Below are 20042 nucleotides of genomic sequence, written 5' to 3' on the forward strand. Positions count from 1 at the left end.
ATTCCATTTGAAGCAAAAATGTCCCACTGTACAATAACTTTCCCATCAACATATCTGGTCCGATTCTGACCAAGAAAGAAAAATAAGCTGAATTGTTTGAGGCGGACCAATACTTTTTATTGCATTGTGAAACCGCATATACAGCTCACTTCACCTGAGAACTCTGATTTGCACAAAATATTGTTATGCAGAGGGTGTTTATTTAAACCACTCCTACAAGGAATTGCACTATGCAATCCCATTAAAATCCACGCTGGTGTATATTTTGAAGAAGTGAGTGATCTCATTCAATCACTATAGTTTTAGAGGCCGCGCAGCATTAAATGTCTCTCTTCGTGTAACTTCGCTAGTAGAAATATATTACTCAATGTTTGAGACTATATATTTTACCTGCTTTTTACTCTAATATACTGTCACGGCCCTTTTTATTCTCCAACATCTCCGATTTGTTTGGGTGTTTTTTCCCGAATGCCACGCACTTCACCGCGTTCATGCCGCATTCATGCCGAGACAGCTCTAATAGTACTGTAGTTATCAGTGAAAGTTTGTATACAGCACGCCGCCCATAATGTTACAGTAGCTTGCTTGTGTACCTCTAATACAGAACTCACATAACTGTGAGACTGTAATGTTGAAAACAATTAAATAAGAACAGCCCTAATACTGTACAATGCACGTGGCCGCGGCTTTAAATACCGGAACATGCCGCATCAAACACTGCATCTGCCCGCGGTTTTCAAAGTCGCGCGGAAACAGCCGCAGGAGGTTAAAGGCGGCCGCCTCTGTACATGAGTGACATAAGATTGCATTTATGGCCCAACTGGCAGTCAGGGAGTTAAAACATTTACTTAAGCTAATTACCACAGATTCTGTAGAAGCACAGCTACAAAACAGTACAACAAGGCCTGCAACTCAAGTCACAGCTTCACAGCGTGACCAAAAGGTGACTTCTTTCACTTACAGGTAGCCTTGTAGTTGGGACCGTCTTGCCATCTAAATCATTGCTGAAGGATATCAGTAGCTTGTTGCCTATCCTGGTTTGGAGAGTTGTTCCATTGGTGAGGTCCTCAAAAAAGAATGTGCTGACGTTGGCCAGATGATATTCTATGTCGCGGCCAGAAAGTGTCTGCAAGGTAGAGGGATGGATAAATGCGGTTTAATGGTTTAAAGAACACAATCACGTGTGTTGAATTATTTGTTTATCTCCTTTGCTGCCAGAGGAGCAAAGAGGTTAATTGTTCATTAGCTATATAAACTGTAGGGCTGGTAAAAGGTTTTTTTAAGCTACTGGGAATCAGTGACACAATATACTTAAGCTGCGGCTAGGGTGGCGCTGAGCGTGCAGGCGGCGCTCATGCGTGGCGGCACAAGCAGCAAATTCAAATTTGCTTGGCAAGCAGCTAAGCGCCGCGCTTGCTCACGCTGGCCACACACATTGCCGCTCAGCACCACCCTGGCCGAGGCCTTAGATGTAATACCTAGGAGATAGGGATGCATGTGGGCAAGCAGACATCAGCTGATACGAGGATTCCTTGTTTCCTGAGTATAGGTGGCTTTGCAATCTGCGGCTACAAGCAGAACGCCTTAAAATGAAGGACTTATTCTATAAGCTTCAAAGCTCCCATTGACTTGAATGGAAGAGCGTTGGAGTTTATAGAGTAAGTCGTGAAGACTGGGATTCATTGGGCTACGATGCACGGTATTGCACCCCGATCCAACATTAACTGCAATTCAAGTCTATGGCAGCTGTGTGTTCGCGGGTGCAATACCCTGCATCGCCGTTTCGTGAGTCAAGGGGTCATTATCTGCTGAAGCGCCCGCTCGGACCGTTTCCATCCATAAATTCTCATAGACTTCAATGGAGATTTCCTACCTGAAAACGGCACCTACAACCGATTCAGACTATGAAGAATTTACCCCGTGGACCATTAGTAGGCAACAGGCGGTCGCTGAGACTTTACCTGCGGCCCCCAAACCCTGTGCTAATCACTACTACCCAGTATAAGAAGAACAGCGGAAAAGTATTCGTCAATGTGCTGGTATGTGTGTATATATATATATATATATATATACACACACACACACACATACACACACAATCTCCCTCCAGGCTACAAAAGGCGCGAATCAATGACAACAGGTGAATGGACAGATAACACCTGTGGGATAAATAGCATTGAATGTCCTTGAAGGAGTCCCGGAGCCAATAGCACTACTGCCGGGTTGTGACGTTACGGACAAAAGATCGTGAGATTTGGATGGTGAGAGTGAACGGTGTTACAGACGGAGTTCCAGTAACGGTGTCCACTATGTGCATCGTGAGAGAAGCGCCACGGATCACCAGCCCCTTTGCTGCAGCTCAAAGATAGGATTTTATTCTGATATGCCCGATTATTTCAGCTACATTGTAAGTAGCCATTTGTCTTGCGCTTTTATTGATACATAAAACGTACTTCACTATATTGGCACCTTTCTCATTTATAGGTGTTACCACGTCCAGGGACTCTCAAGGATATTGAAAGCTATTTATCCCACAGGTGTTATCAGTTCATACACCTGTTGTCATTAATTTGCGCCTTTTGTAGTCTGTTTTTCTTGTATATTTTTGGTGTTATGTATATCCAATACATTGTGGCAGCACTCATTGGCACCATTGTAATATCAGTTTTGCGCACCTTATTGCCAATATATATATATCTATATCTATGTATGTGTATGTATGATATATATATATATATATATATATATATATATCTAAAATCATGTTGCCTACAACTGCTCTAGTGGTTACCAGTGATCAGTGTTACAGCAAGAAACGTGAATTAAATTATAAGCTTGTTTTAGTGGATATACCTTTGAGATAAAAAAAAGAAATCTAATATGCTGCTGTTTGCCATTCTCTGGGAGTATAATCTAATTTCATTAAACTCTGCTTGTTTTGCTCATCGATACAAATACGCTTTCTAGTTCACTTTTATTCGCAACGGTGTCTTGTTGAAATGTTAGGTAATTTTTCGTTTTGGCCAGAATGGCAAAGTTCTTTGATAACTTGATGACATATGTTCATGCAAGCTTGTATATAAAAGTGATGTATAACACCAGCCATAATATATTTACTTAGCAGCAGAAAATAAAATAATGTATTGGCATAAGAACAACAGATAGAAACATATAGACAATGAGAAAGTGGTTGTAAGCTTTTTGGGGAATTAATTTAAGTGCACACAGCTGAAGGCATGATAAATTCCCTCTGATATATCTCATTAATCTAAATATGTATGTATCTGTACTGTAGTTACAAACTTCTATGTATACAGTATTTGCTTCCAGAAGGGCCTGCAGCACACCTGTGTGTTTTTAGGCCCCTATGAAATCAATGTTGCATACGTATTGTAATAATAGGGAGTTAGAAGAAGCGGTCTGACATGAAGCTTTAGAAAGGGGATAACACTAACCTTATTTTCACTAAGTCCATCATTGCTGGGAGCAAAAAGTGTTGCTTGTATTGACAAGTTAGTGAGGTAATTTATAAACTCCCTGCCTGTGTGGGAGGTGTTGGAGTACACCAATATTTCCTGCAAGTACACGATATAGAAGATATAAACACATCCAATTTCATTGACATATTGTGGACATTCTAAACATGTCCAGAATGCATTGTTCTCTGTACACTTGTCTGAGGAACTGTATCTAGTTAAACATCAGCGGTCGGAATCATAAATCAGTCGGAGAAAGTGAGAAAGATGGGATTCTCTTCACTTGCCATAATCTGCAAAAGTGGGAGGGAAATGCAAAATATTGATCTCAATTATTTTAAGTCCCACAAACGACTCTCCTTTAAATGTTCTCTGACTGGCTTTTTTTCACTACGGTATAAAGAAATTGATATTTAATGTGAATAAAATAGTTTGAGCAGTCATACTGTTAGTAAAAGAGAATGTGCAACTATATTTTCCTGACTTTTGTTCAGTACATTCATAGATAAAGATATTTAAGAATGAAATATTGTTTTCTGTTCCCCCCCCCCCCCCCCCTTCCGTACCGATAGAAAGTTTGAAAACATAGGAAAAGATGTCAGGACTTGCAGCAAGTTTCCATTGCATGTGTAGCCATCTCCCACGTAGCCAACTTTGCAAGTACATTTCACATCTGTAGAACAATGAATTACATTTATTAAGGGACTAATATAAGCATAATTAAACATGTTTATTGATTATTATTTTTTAGCATATGCTTCTTAACGCCAAATACAGTATGCAGTACTCAATTAACTTTCTAGATTATAATTAATTTGAGAACGTTAACATTTTACATGAGACACTACTTAATAAATTCATGCTTACTGTTTAAATATGTGGTACAAGTTTAACAGTCTGGTAGACTTGTATGAGAAGTCAATTGTACCTTTTACAATTTGTCCAATAGTTGTATTTAATTCTAGTTCTAATATTCTTAAGCATTCAACAACCAAGAAAGTATTACGGTTACTAAAAGTAGTAACACAGATCAGATGAGGCATTCCTGAATCTAAGTTAGTACTACACCCTCATTTTGCCACTATAATTACAAGCAATTCTCAGATGGTTACTGGAATACTTTTTATACTAAGTAGGTTAAATACGCAGTAGGTGATTATTGGTCATTACCTTTAACTCTATAGCAGAAGACATCCCAATTCTCACTAAGGTTGACACGAGGACCATAGTCCACTATACCAACAAATCCTGATCCACAGAAAGGACTTGAGAATGCCGTTGGGTAGCCTACTCTTTCACCGTCCAACCAGCCAGCTGAACAGAGATGATAGCCAGCCTAAAAGAGTAGAAAATATGATGACCAGGTTTAGAAGGAAGTGTAAAGAGAAAAGCAAAATATTATTAGGTAATGGTTAAATCTTTATTAATCAATCACTAATTAAAGACACACATTTTTAGGACATTCAACATGCCTGAATATGGCAGTAGAATCTTCTACTTAGATCTGTTCATCAATATATTTATATATACCTTACATACAGAATGTATTTCAACATTAATAGGCATGTATCTGTTATAACAGCCTTTTGTAGTGATTCCAAATTCACTTTAGGCAGCTCTTTCCTGCAATTTGTACATTTAAGGTACCACGATTAAGACCAAAGTTTGAAAACCACTGTAATAGCCAATAAATGTGATCTCTACTTAGTCAGGTTTTTCTTTTGCTAAACATTATTTTCTTCTGTACACTATATTTGCCTTCCTTACTGACAAAGGTATAAAAATTAAAATGAAGCATGTCGGTTTTATTTCTTATGCATGTTATAACTGGGCCTATGTAACAGAGTAAAAAGTTACCTTCTGAGCGTATGATAGTTGGACGTATGTAGCGATTGTTGCCTCCTCATCACTGCAAACTTTAACAGCTTCATTGAAAGAGAATTTATATTGCCCTTTGGGAGAACGTAAATGAAACACTCCAAGCGTTAAATCTGCGGAAGAAAAACACAGTCCCTCTTTAACTTGAGCAAAACAATGTTCTAGTAGCCAGGAGTTGGGCTCACAACGATTTTGCTGTACTGGGGCTCTCAGCCCTAAACGCACCTTGTTTTGATCAGCCGCCACTTATATTCCGTGTACATCTTTCTCAGGAATGCCATTTTGGCTTTGCAGTAGGCTAGCACCTGTGGTTGTGGGCGGCCTCCATTTTGAATGTACATTCCTCTATCCGGGATTGATGCAATTTTATCTTTCGTGTATTGGTAAAGCTTTGCACGTACATAGTCCAAAATGATTTTCTTTCCTTATTCAAACATGGCTCCCATCTTACCAGATGGAAGCGTACAACGTCCACACAAAACAAACTCCGCCCTAAAAGTTCTAAAATGGGCATAACAAACATTTTTTCTCTTTCTTTCTCTTGCTTGGCCAGCCCCACATTGGGCTCCAAAAGTAATTCTCCCTGCCTGTCTCCTAGGTAGTTTAAATTGTTGTGCAATGTTTAGCTACTACGCATGGATTACCTCGAGTCAGGGTGTTGGCTTCAGGTGGCTGGGAGATGAGGTAGCAAAGATGTTTAATAATGGGCGCAAGGAACTTTTGTGATACAATAGTCTTTTATTCTGGTTCCCAGGCACGGGGGCCGTTCACATTCAAACTATAGATGTTGTGCTTCTTTTTAACAAACATACAGGATTTCTGTTGCTTCCATTAGTGCCCACACTTAACACTACAATGGAGGTGTATTCACTTAGTTCCTAGCTTATGTCTAACTCGGGCCCTTTATTACTTCAGTATCATCTTCTGTATTAACCCTGGTTACCTGGGCCCCTAGGGGGAAAACCCGGGGAGTCCTTTGTAATTGCTCACAAGACAGTTAACCTGTTTGGGAACTGCCACTTCCATACCGACTGATGAGGACTATGAATGCGGACCTGTGGTTAGAGCAGATCCACCGACACCAGGGAGCCCTCTTTCCTGAGGCCCTCTGTGACATGCCGTTCTCCTATCTTTAAGATCTGTAGAACTCCATCTGCTTTCATCTGGGATCCTAACTTGGGGACACTGTCCCTATCTTCAACACAACCAAATAAAAGAGGCCTGGTCTGGGTTATTACTTTAGGAACATCTTTATCTCTTCTCCCAGAGGCTCCCCTCCTTTTGTCCTCCTGGGAACCTAACCTTCTCAAACCTTCCCCTCCTCTATATACTCTCTGTGATGGGGGGGCGGTTTACACATGGGGATTCTTGAAAATCTAAAATCAAGCAATTTACAAGGTTCCGGCAGCATGGGTTTACTGGGAGAAAGTCATGTCAAACAAATTTGATGTATTTATTTATTTTTCTTTTGACTAAAGTAATAAACCAGGGTGGAAAAAAAGATATAGCTTACCTAGATTTTAGTAAAGCCTTCGACACTGTCCCATATAGAAGACTGATAAACAAGTTATAATGCTTGGGATTAGTTTCAAAACTGATTTCGTGGATATTATTGATTGAAGGGTAGGCGACAGAGAGTGGTGGCACAGACCACAACGGATGTGTCCCCGGTGATCACGGCGGTACACGCTGCGGCGTGCGTGCCACATACAGCACAGCCATCTATGGGTCAGGCCCCAGAGGCTGTGTGTGTGTGGGAGCGCAAAGCGCTGTGACGTACGCTGGCAGGGAAGACAAGATTTTTGTCTTCCCGTGCCGTGGTCGGTGCGCAGCCAATGGAAGAGCAAATATGCCTTGACATGGCCGCGCCCCACATCATGGCCCTGCCCACCCACGCTCCCCTAGAGCTTCCCTACCGACCGCCGAACGTAGCTGCAGTCTCTGCATGCGCCGCCGTGCCGCTAGGCCCACGTGCAGCAGGGAGGACTGGGGCTGTAGCCTTAGACCTGGGTCCCGCTGCATCCGACGGCACGTGCAACCACGTGCGCATCACTCACCAGACCCGAGTTCCTCCCGAGCCAGCCCCAGTCTCCTCTCGCTGCAAGGCTCGCTGCGCACTGTGACGCGTCAGCCAGCAGGGGATACACGAGGATCGTGATCCCAAGTGGCGACGCGTCACGTGGTGCGGCAGGGAGCCAATGAGGAGGGGGCAAGGGGGAGGAGGGAAGCTGTGAAGCTGTCTACAGCTACGGGAGGGAGGTCTGAGTGTGTATGTTATTCTCCCCCCACCCCTCCCTCCCGTGCCCGTCTTGCAGGAAGCGCGTGCTGGGGAGGTTGCAGGCAGCTCTGGCTGTTGAGCTTGTCTTCCCTGGGAGGAGAAACAGCAGCAGTGCACAAGGGGGACGGGGGGGACTGTGGCGAGGTCTCCAGGTATAAAGATTCCCCTGTCCAGTTATGATTGGGGTTCCTGAAAGAATTATTGCCTGCACGCTCATCAAAGACCGAATATAGCGGTGAAGTGCCGTGCCGGTGTCTGTCATGGCCCCGCCCCCTCGTCATTTTCGCGCCCACACAGCCCATTTTGGCCACGCCCCCTCACGCCTCAGAACGCAGATCGCGGTATGCGCTCTGCCCGCGCTGCCTGTTTGCAGTGCGGGCGCGCTGTCTGAGGCAGCGGGGCCTTAGCCTTAGAGGAGAGGGAAGGAGACTAGTGAAGTACTTCAGGAATGTGTACTATGACCGGTGATCTTTAATGTCTTAATTAGTGACATTACCGATGGTCTGGACTTCAAAGTATGCCTTTTTGCAGATGACACAAAGGTCTACAACAAGATTGACAATTCAGGGGGTAGACAAAATTATTATTTCAATAGATTAGCGGAATGTTTTAGAATGTGGAAACTAAAATTGAATATCATAAGTGCTAAATCACTCATTTGGACCCCAGACACAAAAGCCTACAATACAATACAGGATTATTGGCACTAAAATGTCAACCGCTATAGAGGAAAGGGACCAGGGAGTCATTATTTCACATGACTTAAAAATAAGCGAGCATTGTAACAAAGTCATATGAAAAGCCAGTAGGATACTAGGTTGTATATGTACAGCAGAAAGAAAAATGTATTGAATTTATATATCATTGGTAAGACCATTGGTGTTCAATTCTGGAAACCATATCCCTGGAAGGACATAAATGCATTGGAGATTGTGCTAAAAAGGGCTACTAAGATGGTGCATGATTTACAGCATAAGACTTATTAGGAAAGACTGCTCACCCTTAATATGTACAGCTTAGAGCAGGGGAGCGCAATCTTTTTCCCCTGCGCCCCCCTGTCGGCTTTCCGCCTCTCCGTGCCCCCCCCCCCCTTATCTTGGCTCGGCGTTCTGGCATCATTTGACGCCGTATTGCCATGGTGACGCGTCTCCAGAAACCGTCTGAGCCAAGGTAAGTGAAGTTTACAGAGGCCTTTGCTGCTTCCCCCGCATTTAATTTAAGTGCTTTCGGGAAGAGCGCGGGACCTCTGTAAACCCTGCACCCCCCGCAGAGGATCACGCGTCCCCCCCCGGCCCCCCCACTTTGCAAACCTCTGGCTTAGAGTATAAAAGGGAGACGGGGATGTGAGAGAAATTTTCAAATATATAAAAGGGATCCAACAAAGTACAGGAGGGAAGTATATTTCAGAGAAAGAACTGCTGGAACAATAGGTCCCTGTCCGAAGCTGCAGGCGAAGGGGGAATGTGAGGAAGTATCGCTTCACGGAAAGGATGGTAGATTAGTGGAGTAGCCGCCAAACAGAGGTGGTAAGGGTTGCCAGGTGTCCAGTATTGAACCGGACAGTCCTGTATTAGGACACTGTCCAGTAAAAATGTTGAGGTAATTCTGGACACGTATGTGTATACCGGTATTACCTCTCTGGACATAGTGACCTGACCAGCTTGGGGTGTCGTGGGATTTCCTCGAGCAGGGAGAGAGCAGGGCTGTTCCTAGGGGGCTTGGCAGCTTCCTCCATCCTGAGTGGCTACTGCTGGGTAATGCAACCAATCAGGAGGAGATATCAGAAGCCTGTGGATGGGGCCAAGGAGAGGAGGAAACAGCATGGAGCAGAGAGAGGCGTGTCTGTGTGTATCTTAAGTGTGTTGTACCTTTCACCATTGTGCACAGGATTTTTGGAGAAGCCACCTGGCAATAGGGTTGCCAGATGGCTTTTCCAAAAATACTGGACACAATGGTGAAAGATGCGACACGCTCAAGGCACCACACACCCCTCTCGCATCTCTCCGCTCCATGCTGTTTCTTCCTCTTTGGCCCTACCCCCAGGATCCTGATACCACCTCCCGATTGGTTGCTTACCCAGCAGCAGCCACTCAGGATGGAGGAAGTTGCCAAGCCCCCTAGGAACAGCCCTACTCTCTCCCTGCTCGAGGAAATCCTACGGCACCCCAAGCTGGTCAGGTCACTATGTCCAGACAGGTAACACTGGTATACACATACATGTCCAGTATTACCTCAATTTTCTTTACTGGACAGAGTGTCCAAATAGAGACAGTCCGGTTCAATACTGGACAGTTGGCAACCCTAGACGTGGTAGGAGATATCACAATAAGGGAATTTAAACATGCTTGGGACAGACATAAGGCGATCCTAAATATGAAAAAAGCCAAGGTGCTGGAGGACTCCGTACAGTGCATTAATGAGAACGTGTCTGTCAGTGTAGGAAGTGTCCTGTGGCAGAGGACTGCTAGTAAATATATCCCCATATCTGTAGGAGGCCATAATAAAATTGAAGTTGTGCGAAGGAAAGCTACTAAAATGGTACATTGTCTACATCAGTGTTTTTCAACCAGCGTTCCTAGGAGTCCTTGGGTTCACCGGGCATCCCTAAAGGTTTCTCTGTCATTTTCTGGTCATTTGAAAATTGTATCACAGAGGAATTTGGAATTGATCTGATCTCAGAGTTGCTATTTGAGATTGTTGGGGGTTCCTCAGAATTTCACTTAGGGTTCCTTAACCAAAAAAATGTAGGAAACCACTGATCTACATCATAAATATTATTAGGAAAGATTAAAGGACATCGACATGCATAGCTTGCAGGGGAGAAAAGAGAGGGGGTATGATAACTTCACATATATCAATAGAGGAGAAGGAAGAGGGTTTGAGAGAAAGACAAGTATTAGAATAAGAGCTGATGACCTGAGATTGCAAGTGTTGGAGGTTCAGTTGCCCGGTACTTCCTCACGGAAAGGGTGGTGGATGAGTGGAATAGCCTCCAGCAGAGGTGATAAAGGCTAATACAGTAAGAGAATTCAAACATTCTTGGGAGACTATCCTAAATGTAAAAGAAACCAAAAAGTATAATAGGAGTGGAGGTTGCACAGCGGGTAGGAAGATGGGCAGGGTAGGTGGACCCATTTTTTAAAATCTGTTGTTAATCTCTATGTTTCTATAAGTTTGAGCTCAGCAGTTTTCCTTTGCAGTGCAGTCCACGTTCATCCAATACTAATGGGGGAAAAGTGCTGTGAAAATGGATAAAGTGGAAGTGGAGGAGCAGCTTTTTCATACTACCCAGAGTGGTTACTCCTACATATATGATGGTAAACGCAATTATTTCATGAGTATCTATGCTGCACTGACCTTGAAAGTGGAGATCAGCACAGTTTGCATCAGCATGACACTGCCCATTATTCTGTAAGCAGCGGTCAATGGGAAGCTTCTTCACTGCACAGTCCAGTCCATCGCCAATGTAATTCTCTTTGCACTCACATTTACGCTTGTCCTGAGCAAACAGGTTACAGGGCAAAAGGGTACCAAATGAAACAAGCACAGTGACCAAGTAATGTACAGGCAACATTACAATGCTCAATGAAGAAGAGTTCCTCACAAACTAACTGAAATGAAGGCGTTTATAGCAAATGTTATGTTGTACATATGGCTTAACAGGAAAAATGACAACTCCGCTCAGATAGGATTATATGTTACATCTTGCATGCTGCTATTTCTACATCTATAGGTAACAAATGTCAGTAGCAACAAGTCTGTCTAGCTCAGGGGTAGCCAACTCCAATCCTCAAGAGCTATCAGTAGCTTAATCAAAGACCTGAGCTGAAGCAGGGAACCACTGATTGAGCGACCTGTGCTGAAGCAGGGAGCCACTGATTGAGCCACCTGTGCTGAAGCAGGGGTATTCTGAAAACCTGACCTGTTGGTAGCTCTTGAGAACTGGAGTTGGCTACCCTTGGTTTGCTTATTTAATAACTGTAGATTCCTCATTGTGGGAGTACTACGTATAAACAAATTCACTTCCACCTTCTGTGTACTACATACAGCATGTTCAGTTCTAGAAGAGAGGAATCCTCATGAAAAAATAGTGTCTGCTTTAATAAGCCATATAATACCATTACTTTAGGACTTGTTGACATAATTGCTGAAAGACTATATACAGGCAGGCAGGCTATTCACAAACATTCTTATATTGTTGCTCATTACATTGCAGGGGCAGCTCTGCGCATGGTACAGCTTCTCCCTCCCAGGCTTTAGGATTACTGTTCTGGAAGTTTCTAAAACAATCAAATGAATAAACTTACGGGTCCAGTCATGGTGCAAATGGCGTGCTCATGACAGCCACCATTGAGTCCATCAGCACAGGGATCAATAGCTGCACAGACAAAGCCATCTCCTTTATACCCCTTCAGACAGCTGCAGGTGACTTTCACACCACTTTGGGTACATTTTGCATTCTTGTCACAGCCACCATTATTCTCCTTGCAAAGATTCACCACTAAGGAAAGAAATGTATCTCAGATAATTATATGCACGGCTGCATCCTGCAATCAGCAGCGTGTTTCACCCCAAAAAGGTAAAATGCAACTAAACCGGTTATTTGCACACTCGCATACACGGATTCCATTCCTTAGGATCTTTGTAGGCCTACATGTTTTGCACAACCGTCTTTATAATTGCCAACATAATGGCACCTTAATTTGCATTTAGTAGGCATGAAGACCAGGGGCGCAATTTTTTTTTGGGTGGGCGCGGTGGCTACAGAGGCCCCGCGCTATTCCCCAAAGCATTTAAATTAAATGCCGGGGACAGCGCAAGGCCTCTGTAACTCACCTTGGCAGCGCGGCATGAAATGACGCCATCGGGTCACGTGACGTCCCGTCACATGACCCGAGGCATTATTTCACATCGGAACAAAGGTAAAGGGAGCGCGAGCAGTGGGGGAGAACAGGCAGGGAGCGCAGCGCCAAAAGTTTGTGCACCCCTGACGTAGACAAACAGGCACTTCAGTATAAAGTAAAATATTATTCAATGCATCAATGATTTGACCCTAACTTGGACTTTTGTCTTGAAACATGGAGGCATTAAAAAAAAACGGGGGGGCACGGGATTTTTTGGGGGGGCGCGGGCGGTTGCAAAGGCCCTGTGCTCTTCCGAGGCATTTCAATTAAATGCCAGGGGACCACGTGAGGTCTCTGCAACCTCAACTTCCTGATTCAGCCAACTTTTCGTCACGTCGTCATGGAAATGCGGGTCAAATGACGTGGCGGGGTCATGTTACATCACATGACCCTCGGCGTCATTTGACACCAGGTCACTGGGGAGGTGGAGGGGCATGTGCTCCGGAGCCGGCATACTGGGGGCGCAATAGAAAAACTTTGCGCACCCCTGATCTGGGCCAAATACCTCCTCTAGATCAGGGGTGCGCAAACCGGGGGGGGGGCACCCCTATTGGGGGCGGGAGATTTTTCCGGGGTGAGCGGGCAGTTGCAGAGGCCCCGCGCTATTCCCCAAGGCATTTAAATTAAATGCCAAGGGATTGCACGAGGCCTCTATAACCTCAACTTACCTTGATGCTTCCGGACTTGTCTCCATGACAACGCGGCGTCAAATGATGCCGCTGGGTCATGCGACGTGACGTCACATGCGCCAAAGACGCCGCGGGTCATGTGACGTGACATCACATGATGATGCCACATCAAGGTAAGGGGGTGGTGCGAGCACGGGGGGTGGGGGGGAAGCAAGGCAGGGAGGTGCAGCAACAAAAGTTTGCGCTCCCCTCCTCTAGATCAATGTTTCCAAACACTTTCCCCAGGGAACACTAGTCATTAAAACATTTTGGGAACAATCAATCACACATTTATTTACAAATGAGCTGAGTGCATTCAGATGTTCTATGAGGAGAATGCTGAGAAACTGATCTCACTCTGTGTGTAGCATTGTTTAAAGCAACAGTCCAAGCGGCGTTTTTTTATTTAATTAATTAATTTATTTCCCTTTTAATATGTGCATCAATACAATCCACACAATGATAAGTAATTAGCTAAGTTAATGACCGATTGGCGAAGATTCGGGGTTCAGTAAATGGCTGCAGAAGAATATTCTGCAGTCAGTTGAATGCATTTGTATATTAATATGACAATGTTCGGTGGGGAAGGTCATGTGACCAGGCAGTCACTAGATATAATTGAGCTTGTGCACAGCTAAAGAGAGGGCAGGGCTCAAAAAGGAGTGTATCAGAGCCTATTTCCGAAGAGGAAGGAGATGTGACTTTGTAAATGGTTGCTATAGAAACAAAAGGCTTGTTACATTATAATGAAGGGTAAAGGAACAGGGCTCCACAGATTTCGAAACAAACTAATTTATTGCCAACAAGATAACTTGACGTTTCGGCCACACTTGCCCTTTCTCAAAAGCATTCAAAAGCTTTCTTTGCCATTCTGCTTTTGAGAAAGGGCAAGTGTGGCCGAAACGTCAAGTTATCTTGTTGGCACTAAATTAGTTTGTTTCGAAATCCGTGGAGCCCTGTTCCTTTACCCTTCATTATACTTTGGATTATCACAGAGAGTCCTGAACCAGGAGCACTGGTATGTGTATCCTTTATTCATTTTTTTTGACAGTGTGCAGCAGTTTCCCTTTATTTAATTGTTACATTATAATACATTAAAAACACAATTCAGAGTTGTTTATAAAAAAAATGCTGCATGTATTTTCTCATAGTACAGAACTGATTTATTAGAAAAACACATGTAGGATATTGCTTAGTCTTCAGCTTTAAACCAGTGGTGCTCAACTCCAGTACTCAAGCTACCTCAACAGGTCAGGATTTCAGGATATCCCAGCTGCAGCACAGATTGCTCAATCAGATTGAGCCACCTATGCTAAAGCAGGGACTGATTGAGCCACCTGTGCTGAAGCAGGGACTGATTGAGCCACCTGTGCTGAAGCAGGGACTGATTGAGCCACCTGTGCTGAAGCAGGGATGTCCTGAAAATATGGAGTTTGAGGACTGCTGTTGAGCACCCCTGGTGTAAACAATACCACAAGACTCAACCGTACTTTCAAATATCTAATGACAAGAAATGAGTAGTTAAAGCAAACGTCAGATTACCTGTACATGTTATTCCATCGCCTTCGTAGAACTTTTTACACTGACACATGTTCTTTTCTTTGCACACAGCATTACTGGAACAACCAGGTGAGCAGACCGGAGGCAGGACTGTCAACAGTGTAAAAGAGCACATTAGCATTCAATATGAACAAACGTGATCTGGCCAGTATATTTACAGCATGCAAGTCCATTCCTGCAACCACAACCCTCGTGACTCCGTTGCTTATGTAAATGCTTAAGATACTCAAATTCCTATAAATAGATACGTTATGAGGATCCCATTACTAGAGGGGCAGACAGAATGGACATTCAATTCCTTTGCTGAAAAAGATCAGCAACAGTGCTTTTCTCCCATAAGCCTTCCTATCGCAGGTCTTTGCTGTAATTCAGCTCCTGGCACCAACTACACTTTTGTGGAAGGTGTATTCCCCCCCCCCTAATGTTTTATTATAGCTTCTCTGCAGCTGCATGTTGCGCTATACATCATAACAGTAACAGTAAGGAAAGAGAGACCTAATTTTGTTTCGCAGCGTTTTCCCGCCCATCCGGCTTCACAGACGCACTCCCCGGTTCCACTGCTGCCCTCATCACACTGCCCGCGCTCCGTGCAGTCACAGGCTGCAAGACATGGGGGGCAATAATAATAACCATTCATTTATTACAGCGTTTATCATTTGCTTGTGCATCCTTTGCTTTACCCTCAATCATACAGGGATCTGTAAATAAAACTTACACCCTCAATTATGTTATTAAATATAGACATTAGAACATTAACAGGCTCAAACCACATCATACAAACACCATTTGAGCCACAACTAAAATGTCACCACACGTGAAAAACATTAAAAAAAAGAAAACACGATGTGGATTATGCTCTGTGAAGAATAAACGATATATTCCCACTGTCGGCCTCAGTTTATTATTTTAGGTAATGTCTTGTAACTGAGGAATTATGACATTAAGCGACACGCCCGCAGTTACATGGAGCTGACACTGGCACACAAGTTTACTCAGCCTCTCAAAATGAAAGGTTTTTTTAGTTAGGTGACTGCCATTCACCTTGTCCATTCAGCTAAGGAACAATTAGGAGGGCTGACCATTCTGCTATATACTTCCAGTGTACCTCTGTAAATATTACTTAGCCAATAAATGTACCAAACATATCCAACAGGTACTGTACAATACGTGTAAAAACATCTTACATGCACAGAATAAACAACCTCTCGTATTACAGGCTATTTAAGCTTCTTCGAGTTTCTCACATAGGCCCTTGTCCTGTAAACCGCGCAGAATCGGCTCTGCAGAACGGAAGCCCCATTGAATCCGTGTGATAGGGCCGGACTGGTGCTACCTATCGCAGGTTACAGAATAAGGACATAATCTCAAACAGCGTCTAACCCTTTACTGCCAGGTGGCCCAACAATGCGATACATTGCTGATTTACTCTGCCAGTAAAAGGAATTGCAGACATAAAAACTCTGAGCATGGACATACAAATGGGCAAGTTAAGTGAGATTGCCCTAAATCTTTATCATTGTACAACCAGGCTGGGGTTAAAGAAGTTTAAAATAACCTAATCAGGTACAGCCTTTTCATGCTTGTGGATTTCTCTGGCGCTGCCTTGGGATTTGGGAACCTCGACACAGAAGAAAGATACTTCAGGACCATCACTTTAAAGGGAGTGATTTTGTCCTCATTGTAAAATAAACTCTTTTTTTAGCTAGCTAACACGGTCCCCTCTTTAATTTTCTTTTCAGTAAGAGTTAAATATTCAGAAACAATTGATTGCTCTGTCCAAAAACATATTTCTTAATTTACAGCAATAAAACAGAAGCGTACATTTACAGTCCGAGCCATATCTTCCCGGCAAACACTGCTCACAGGCAGTGCCATTGAATTGAGCCCAGCATGTACATTCTCCGGTTCCTGTGTATCCATCGTCACAGAGCCCGTGACTATTACAAGGCGTCTCAGGACCCCCGGGACACGCTGAAAGGAAGCAAACCGAAAATTACAAGTCAAATAAATGGTGACAAAATGAAATTCTGTTTGGGTGACATTAATATTATGCAAAGGGAGATACCGTATGAGAGAGTATTAAGGAAAGAGATTGTTGAGATGATCCGTACGTTTCCATCTTTTGAAGCCTTTTAGAAGTGAATAAATGTTGGACTCATATCTAGGTAAACTGGAAAATAATACACCAGCGACCTGTGTAATAACATTATGGAAGAACTACACTCCAAAGAACATATACTACTGCACAACATGTATGTAAAACCCGTTTAGGAAAAACAGAAAACCAAATGTAACCGTACATTTACACCTCAATTCATCTGAAAGAATGGGCAATGGAAAAGGTGTTCCCAATGCATGGAGAATACCAACCAAAGTCACTAAATAATAATAATAACCCCTCTTTACTCACACAAAAGTGCTAGGATATATTTTAAGAGGAGTTACAAAAGTACACAGCTTGTTTAACTGGGAACCATATATAGAACTAATATATTAGGCTTTAATAATGTGTAAAACTACTTGTACAGATATATGATGGTACATAATGGAACTGACTGGCAGTATTTCTCTCTCATAGGAAGTGTGTATAGTTAGTTACACTTCAGGATTTGTACCAGTTCTGTAACTGCAGTTTGAATAACAGCTTCTACAAGGCGAAGTAAAGAAAATAACTATATTCCCCAATTGCAGCTACTTAAACTGGAGGGCAGGGAACTACATGGCACATAGAGAGAGGGGGTCTTGAGAAAGAACTTAAACCAAAACACACATAGGCAAACATTATAAAATACAATAAAATAAGACAATGGAGGCAGAAAGAAAAATATCCCTATGCCAAACTGATCAGTGTAATAAAAAATATGATATGAAAATGGATGATTTATAAGAACACACCTTGGCAATCGCGCCCGAAGTATCCTTTGCAGCACTTTGTCATCCAGACCACCATTGAGCACTCATTGCGACAACCATCTAGAGTTCTTCTAAGAATCAGATTATACGGGCATTTTTGCTTCAGTCCCTGCATAGTTCATGTTTAAAGGGAAATGTGCACAGATTTGGAAACCGCTTATCACAAACAAAATGTATAGAAGATGTATTCACAATGCAAGAAAATGTTAACATTTGTGGAATATTAACGTTAGATGTTCTTACAAGAAGTGTGAACATGGTGTATTATAGTCACTACTGGAAAGCCTGCAGGCCTTCGACAATGCAGCCGAAAAACACTGAAGCAAGTAGGTCTCTGTGTGTCAGCAAATTCTGGGGCAAAAACAGTGCACAAGATCATTAAAGAAAAAACAGAAATATAGCAACAAAGAGGATGTTATTAAATATGGTTCCGTTTTATTGCGCAGAATTGTGTCACATTTGCCTTGCATCCTTGTTGTGTATGTCCCAAGCAGTTTTATAGACGGACAGATCTTATAGGTGTCATTCATACACCACAATTGCAATCAAGTCAGTAAAAGGACAAATCGCCACCTGATTAGTGCAGCAGGGAGACACCTGCATACATAGCTATATTGTGTTTGATAGGACATATTTTAAATACCTAATAGCATTAGGCTGCGTCCATACAGGGGCAGACCGCATGGACGCGTCCGCACGCTGCGCGATCAGACTGCCTACTAAGGCCAGGGAAAGCACCCGCTTTCCCTCAGCCTCCGCGCGCCTCCGCACGGCTGCAGTGTCTATGGACGCAGCCTTACATTTCTCCATAATGAGTACATTTTTGTAAAATGAGAAATAAATACTGTACCAATACAATATTTTATTTAAAAAAAAAACAAATGTTGCTGTTCTGTACCTTGGGCTTGCTTCCTGCAGGACAGCTTGGTGTGTTGAAACACAAGCCGCAATTTCCCTGTTGAAAATATATAATGCTGACATGTTACAGAGTATTTGTTAGCCACTCCATAATCAACAATATATCACAGATATGAAGTGACTTCAATATTAGAGAGAGATACTCTGCTAATCTCATATGAGTTTAAGAAGTCATTTGTGCTAATCTTTTAAAGCAATCAGTTTGGGATGGGGGAGAGGGGGGGGGGATTGGTATCCGCATACTGTGCTCAGTTGAATTGAGGGTCTCTTTGCCTCGCTTGAAATTCCTTTGTGTCAAATCTTCATTGATGTAATAAATACATTCATTTTTTTGGACCTGGCAAGTCCTATCTTTAGAATCTATCAGTCAGTTTTACATGAAGTAACATAATTATCCCATATGTTACTTCACCTTGAAAATAAATTGCGTTATACTGTAAATACAGTTCACAAGGGGACTCACCATCAGCTCAAAAGTAACCATGTTGTCACATCGCCCGCCAATAGTAGGAGGGGTCAGCAAGCAGTCAATGCCGTAAGCAAATCCTCCATCAAACACCAGCTGACGCTGCACAATCCTACACTCTCTGTTATTTAGGAAAAGGTCTCCCTAGGGAATTGAAAGTCTATTGTCAAACAAACGTACTGTAACCGCTGAGAATCTCTGACACGTGCACTCACTTATGTTGTACACTAGATAGGCGAGTGTCCCACCAACATGTTGCTGTATTTACAAATGATTAATAAAACAGTTGTGACCTGTGTGAATTATTAGTTAGAAGTAGGGTGCCCCTATGTCCCGGTTTAGCCGGGATAGTCCTGGATTTTCATGAAAAGTCCCAGTGTGCCGAGAATTGTCTCAAAATCGTTCAAATGTCCCTGTTTTTAGCAATTCCCTTTTTAGATTCACTAAAACTGTAAAAGTAGACACTGCATGTTTTTATGTGATCGATTATATCAAAGAGTAAACATTTTAAACATATTCGTAAACTCTAATTAACGGATTTATTAATATAAACCAAACCGTCATTTTGCTGCACTCGAGACTTTGCGTTATATTAGGAAACTGAAATAAATCAACAATGCAGCATAAATAGAGACTAATAGACAAATACCAATATAATATTTATTTGTAAGTGTTGAAACTTGTTTTTATAAATAATGTGTCCCGGTTTCTACTTTTCAAAATCTGGTTCCCCTTATTAGAAGTGAATCTAAAAATGTACATTTCATATACTGTAATAGATGGGTAGTTAGGTGGGTTAGGGAAGAATTAATACATCTTCACCTAGTCTAGATTATAGATAGTTATAGCACCTAATTGTGACAGTATTAGCATGTAGGCAAGGTATTTCCTTGTACTGTACTAATCATTTAACAATACATACTGCACATTTGGAAGGGTTGAAGTGCTAATTAAGAATGAAAGATCTAAAAGCAGCAAGGA

At 42.7% G+C, this 20042-nt stretch overlaps 2 protein-coding genes across 3 annotated transcripts in view; one reads left to right on the forward strand and one right to left on the reverse strand.

Annotated features, from left to right (window-relative positions):
* Window positions 1–15636, forward strand: part of NT5DC3 (5'-nucleotidase domain containing 3) — a 71806-nt gene extending 56170 nt beyond the window's left edge. Inside the window, exon 15 of one of the 2 annotated variants that reach the window (XM_075600601.1) lies at window positions 14816–15636. In XM_075600601.1, the coding sequence (XP_075456716.1) occupies window positions 14816–14904 (89 nt within the window). In that variant the 3' untranslated portion in view covers window positions 14905–15636. Of the gene's footprint in view, window positions 1–10832; window positions 10874–14815 lie in introns of those variants that run through there. The other variant, XM_075600603.1, reaches the window with a different exon arrangement.
* STAB2 (stabilin 2) overlaps window positions 1–20042 on the reverse strand; it is a 182053-nt gene that overhangs the window by 5297 nt on the left and 156714 nt on the right. Inside the window, exons 53-66 of the mRNA XM_075600600.1 lie at window positions 19059–19205; window positions 18576–18632; window positions 17660–17786; window positions 16586–16735; window positions 15260–15364; window positions 14747–14854; window positions 11940–12133; window positions 10990–11131; window positions 5334–5467; window positions 4647–4812; window positions 4043–4149; window positions 3456–3575; window positions 962–1126; window positions 1–65 (exon numbers count right to left, since the gene is read on the reverse strand). The exon at window positions 1–65 is cut by the window's left edge and continues 46 nt beyond it. Of these exons, the coding sequence (XP_075456715.1) occupies window positions 1–65; window positions 962–1126; window positions 3456–3575; window positions 4043–4149; window positions 4647–4812; window positions 5334–5467; window positions 10990–11131; window positions 11940–12133; window positions 14747–14854; window positions 15260–15364; window positions 16586–16735; window positions 17660–17786; window positions 18576–18632; window positions 19059–19205 (1787 nt within the window). The remainder of the gene's footprint in view (window positions 66–961; window positions 1127–3455; window positions 3576–4042; window positions 4150–4646; window positions 4813–5333; window positions 5468–10989; window positions 11132–11939; window positions 12134–14746; window positions 14855–15259; window positions 15365–16585; window positions 16736–17659; window positions 17787–18575; window positions 18633–19058; window positions 19206–20042) is intronic.

This window comes from Ascaphus truei, chromosome 5 (assembly GCF_040206685.1).
Source record: "Ascaphus truei isolate aAscTru1 chromosome 5, aAscTru1.hap1, whole genome shotgun sequence".
Lineage (NCBI taxonomy): Eukaryota > Metazoa > Chordata > Amphibia > Anura > Ascaphidae > Ascaphus > Ascaphus truei.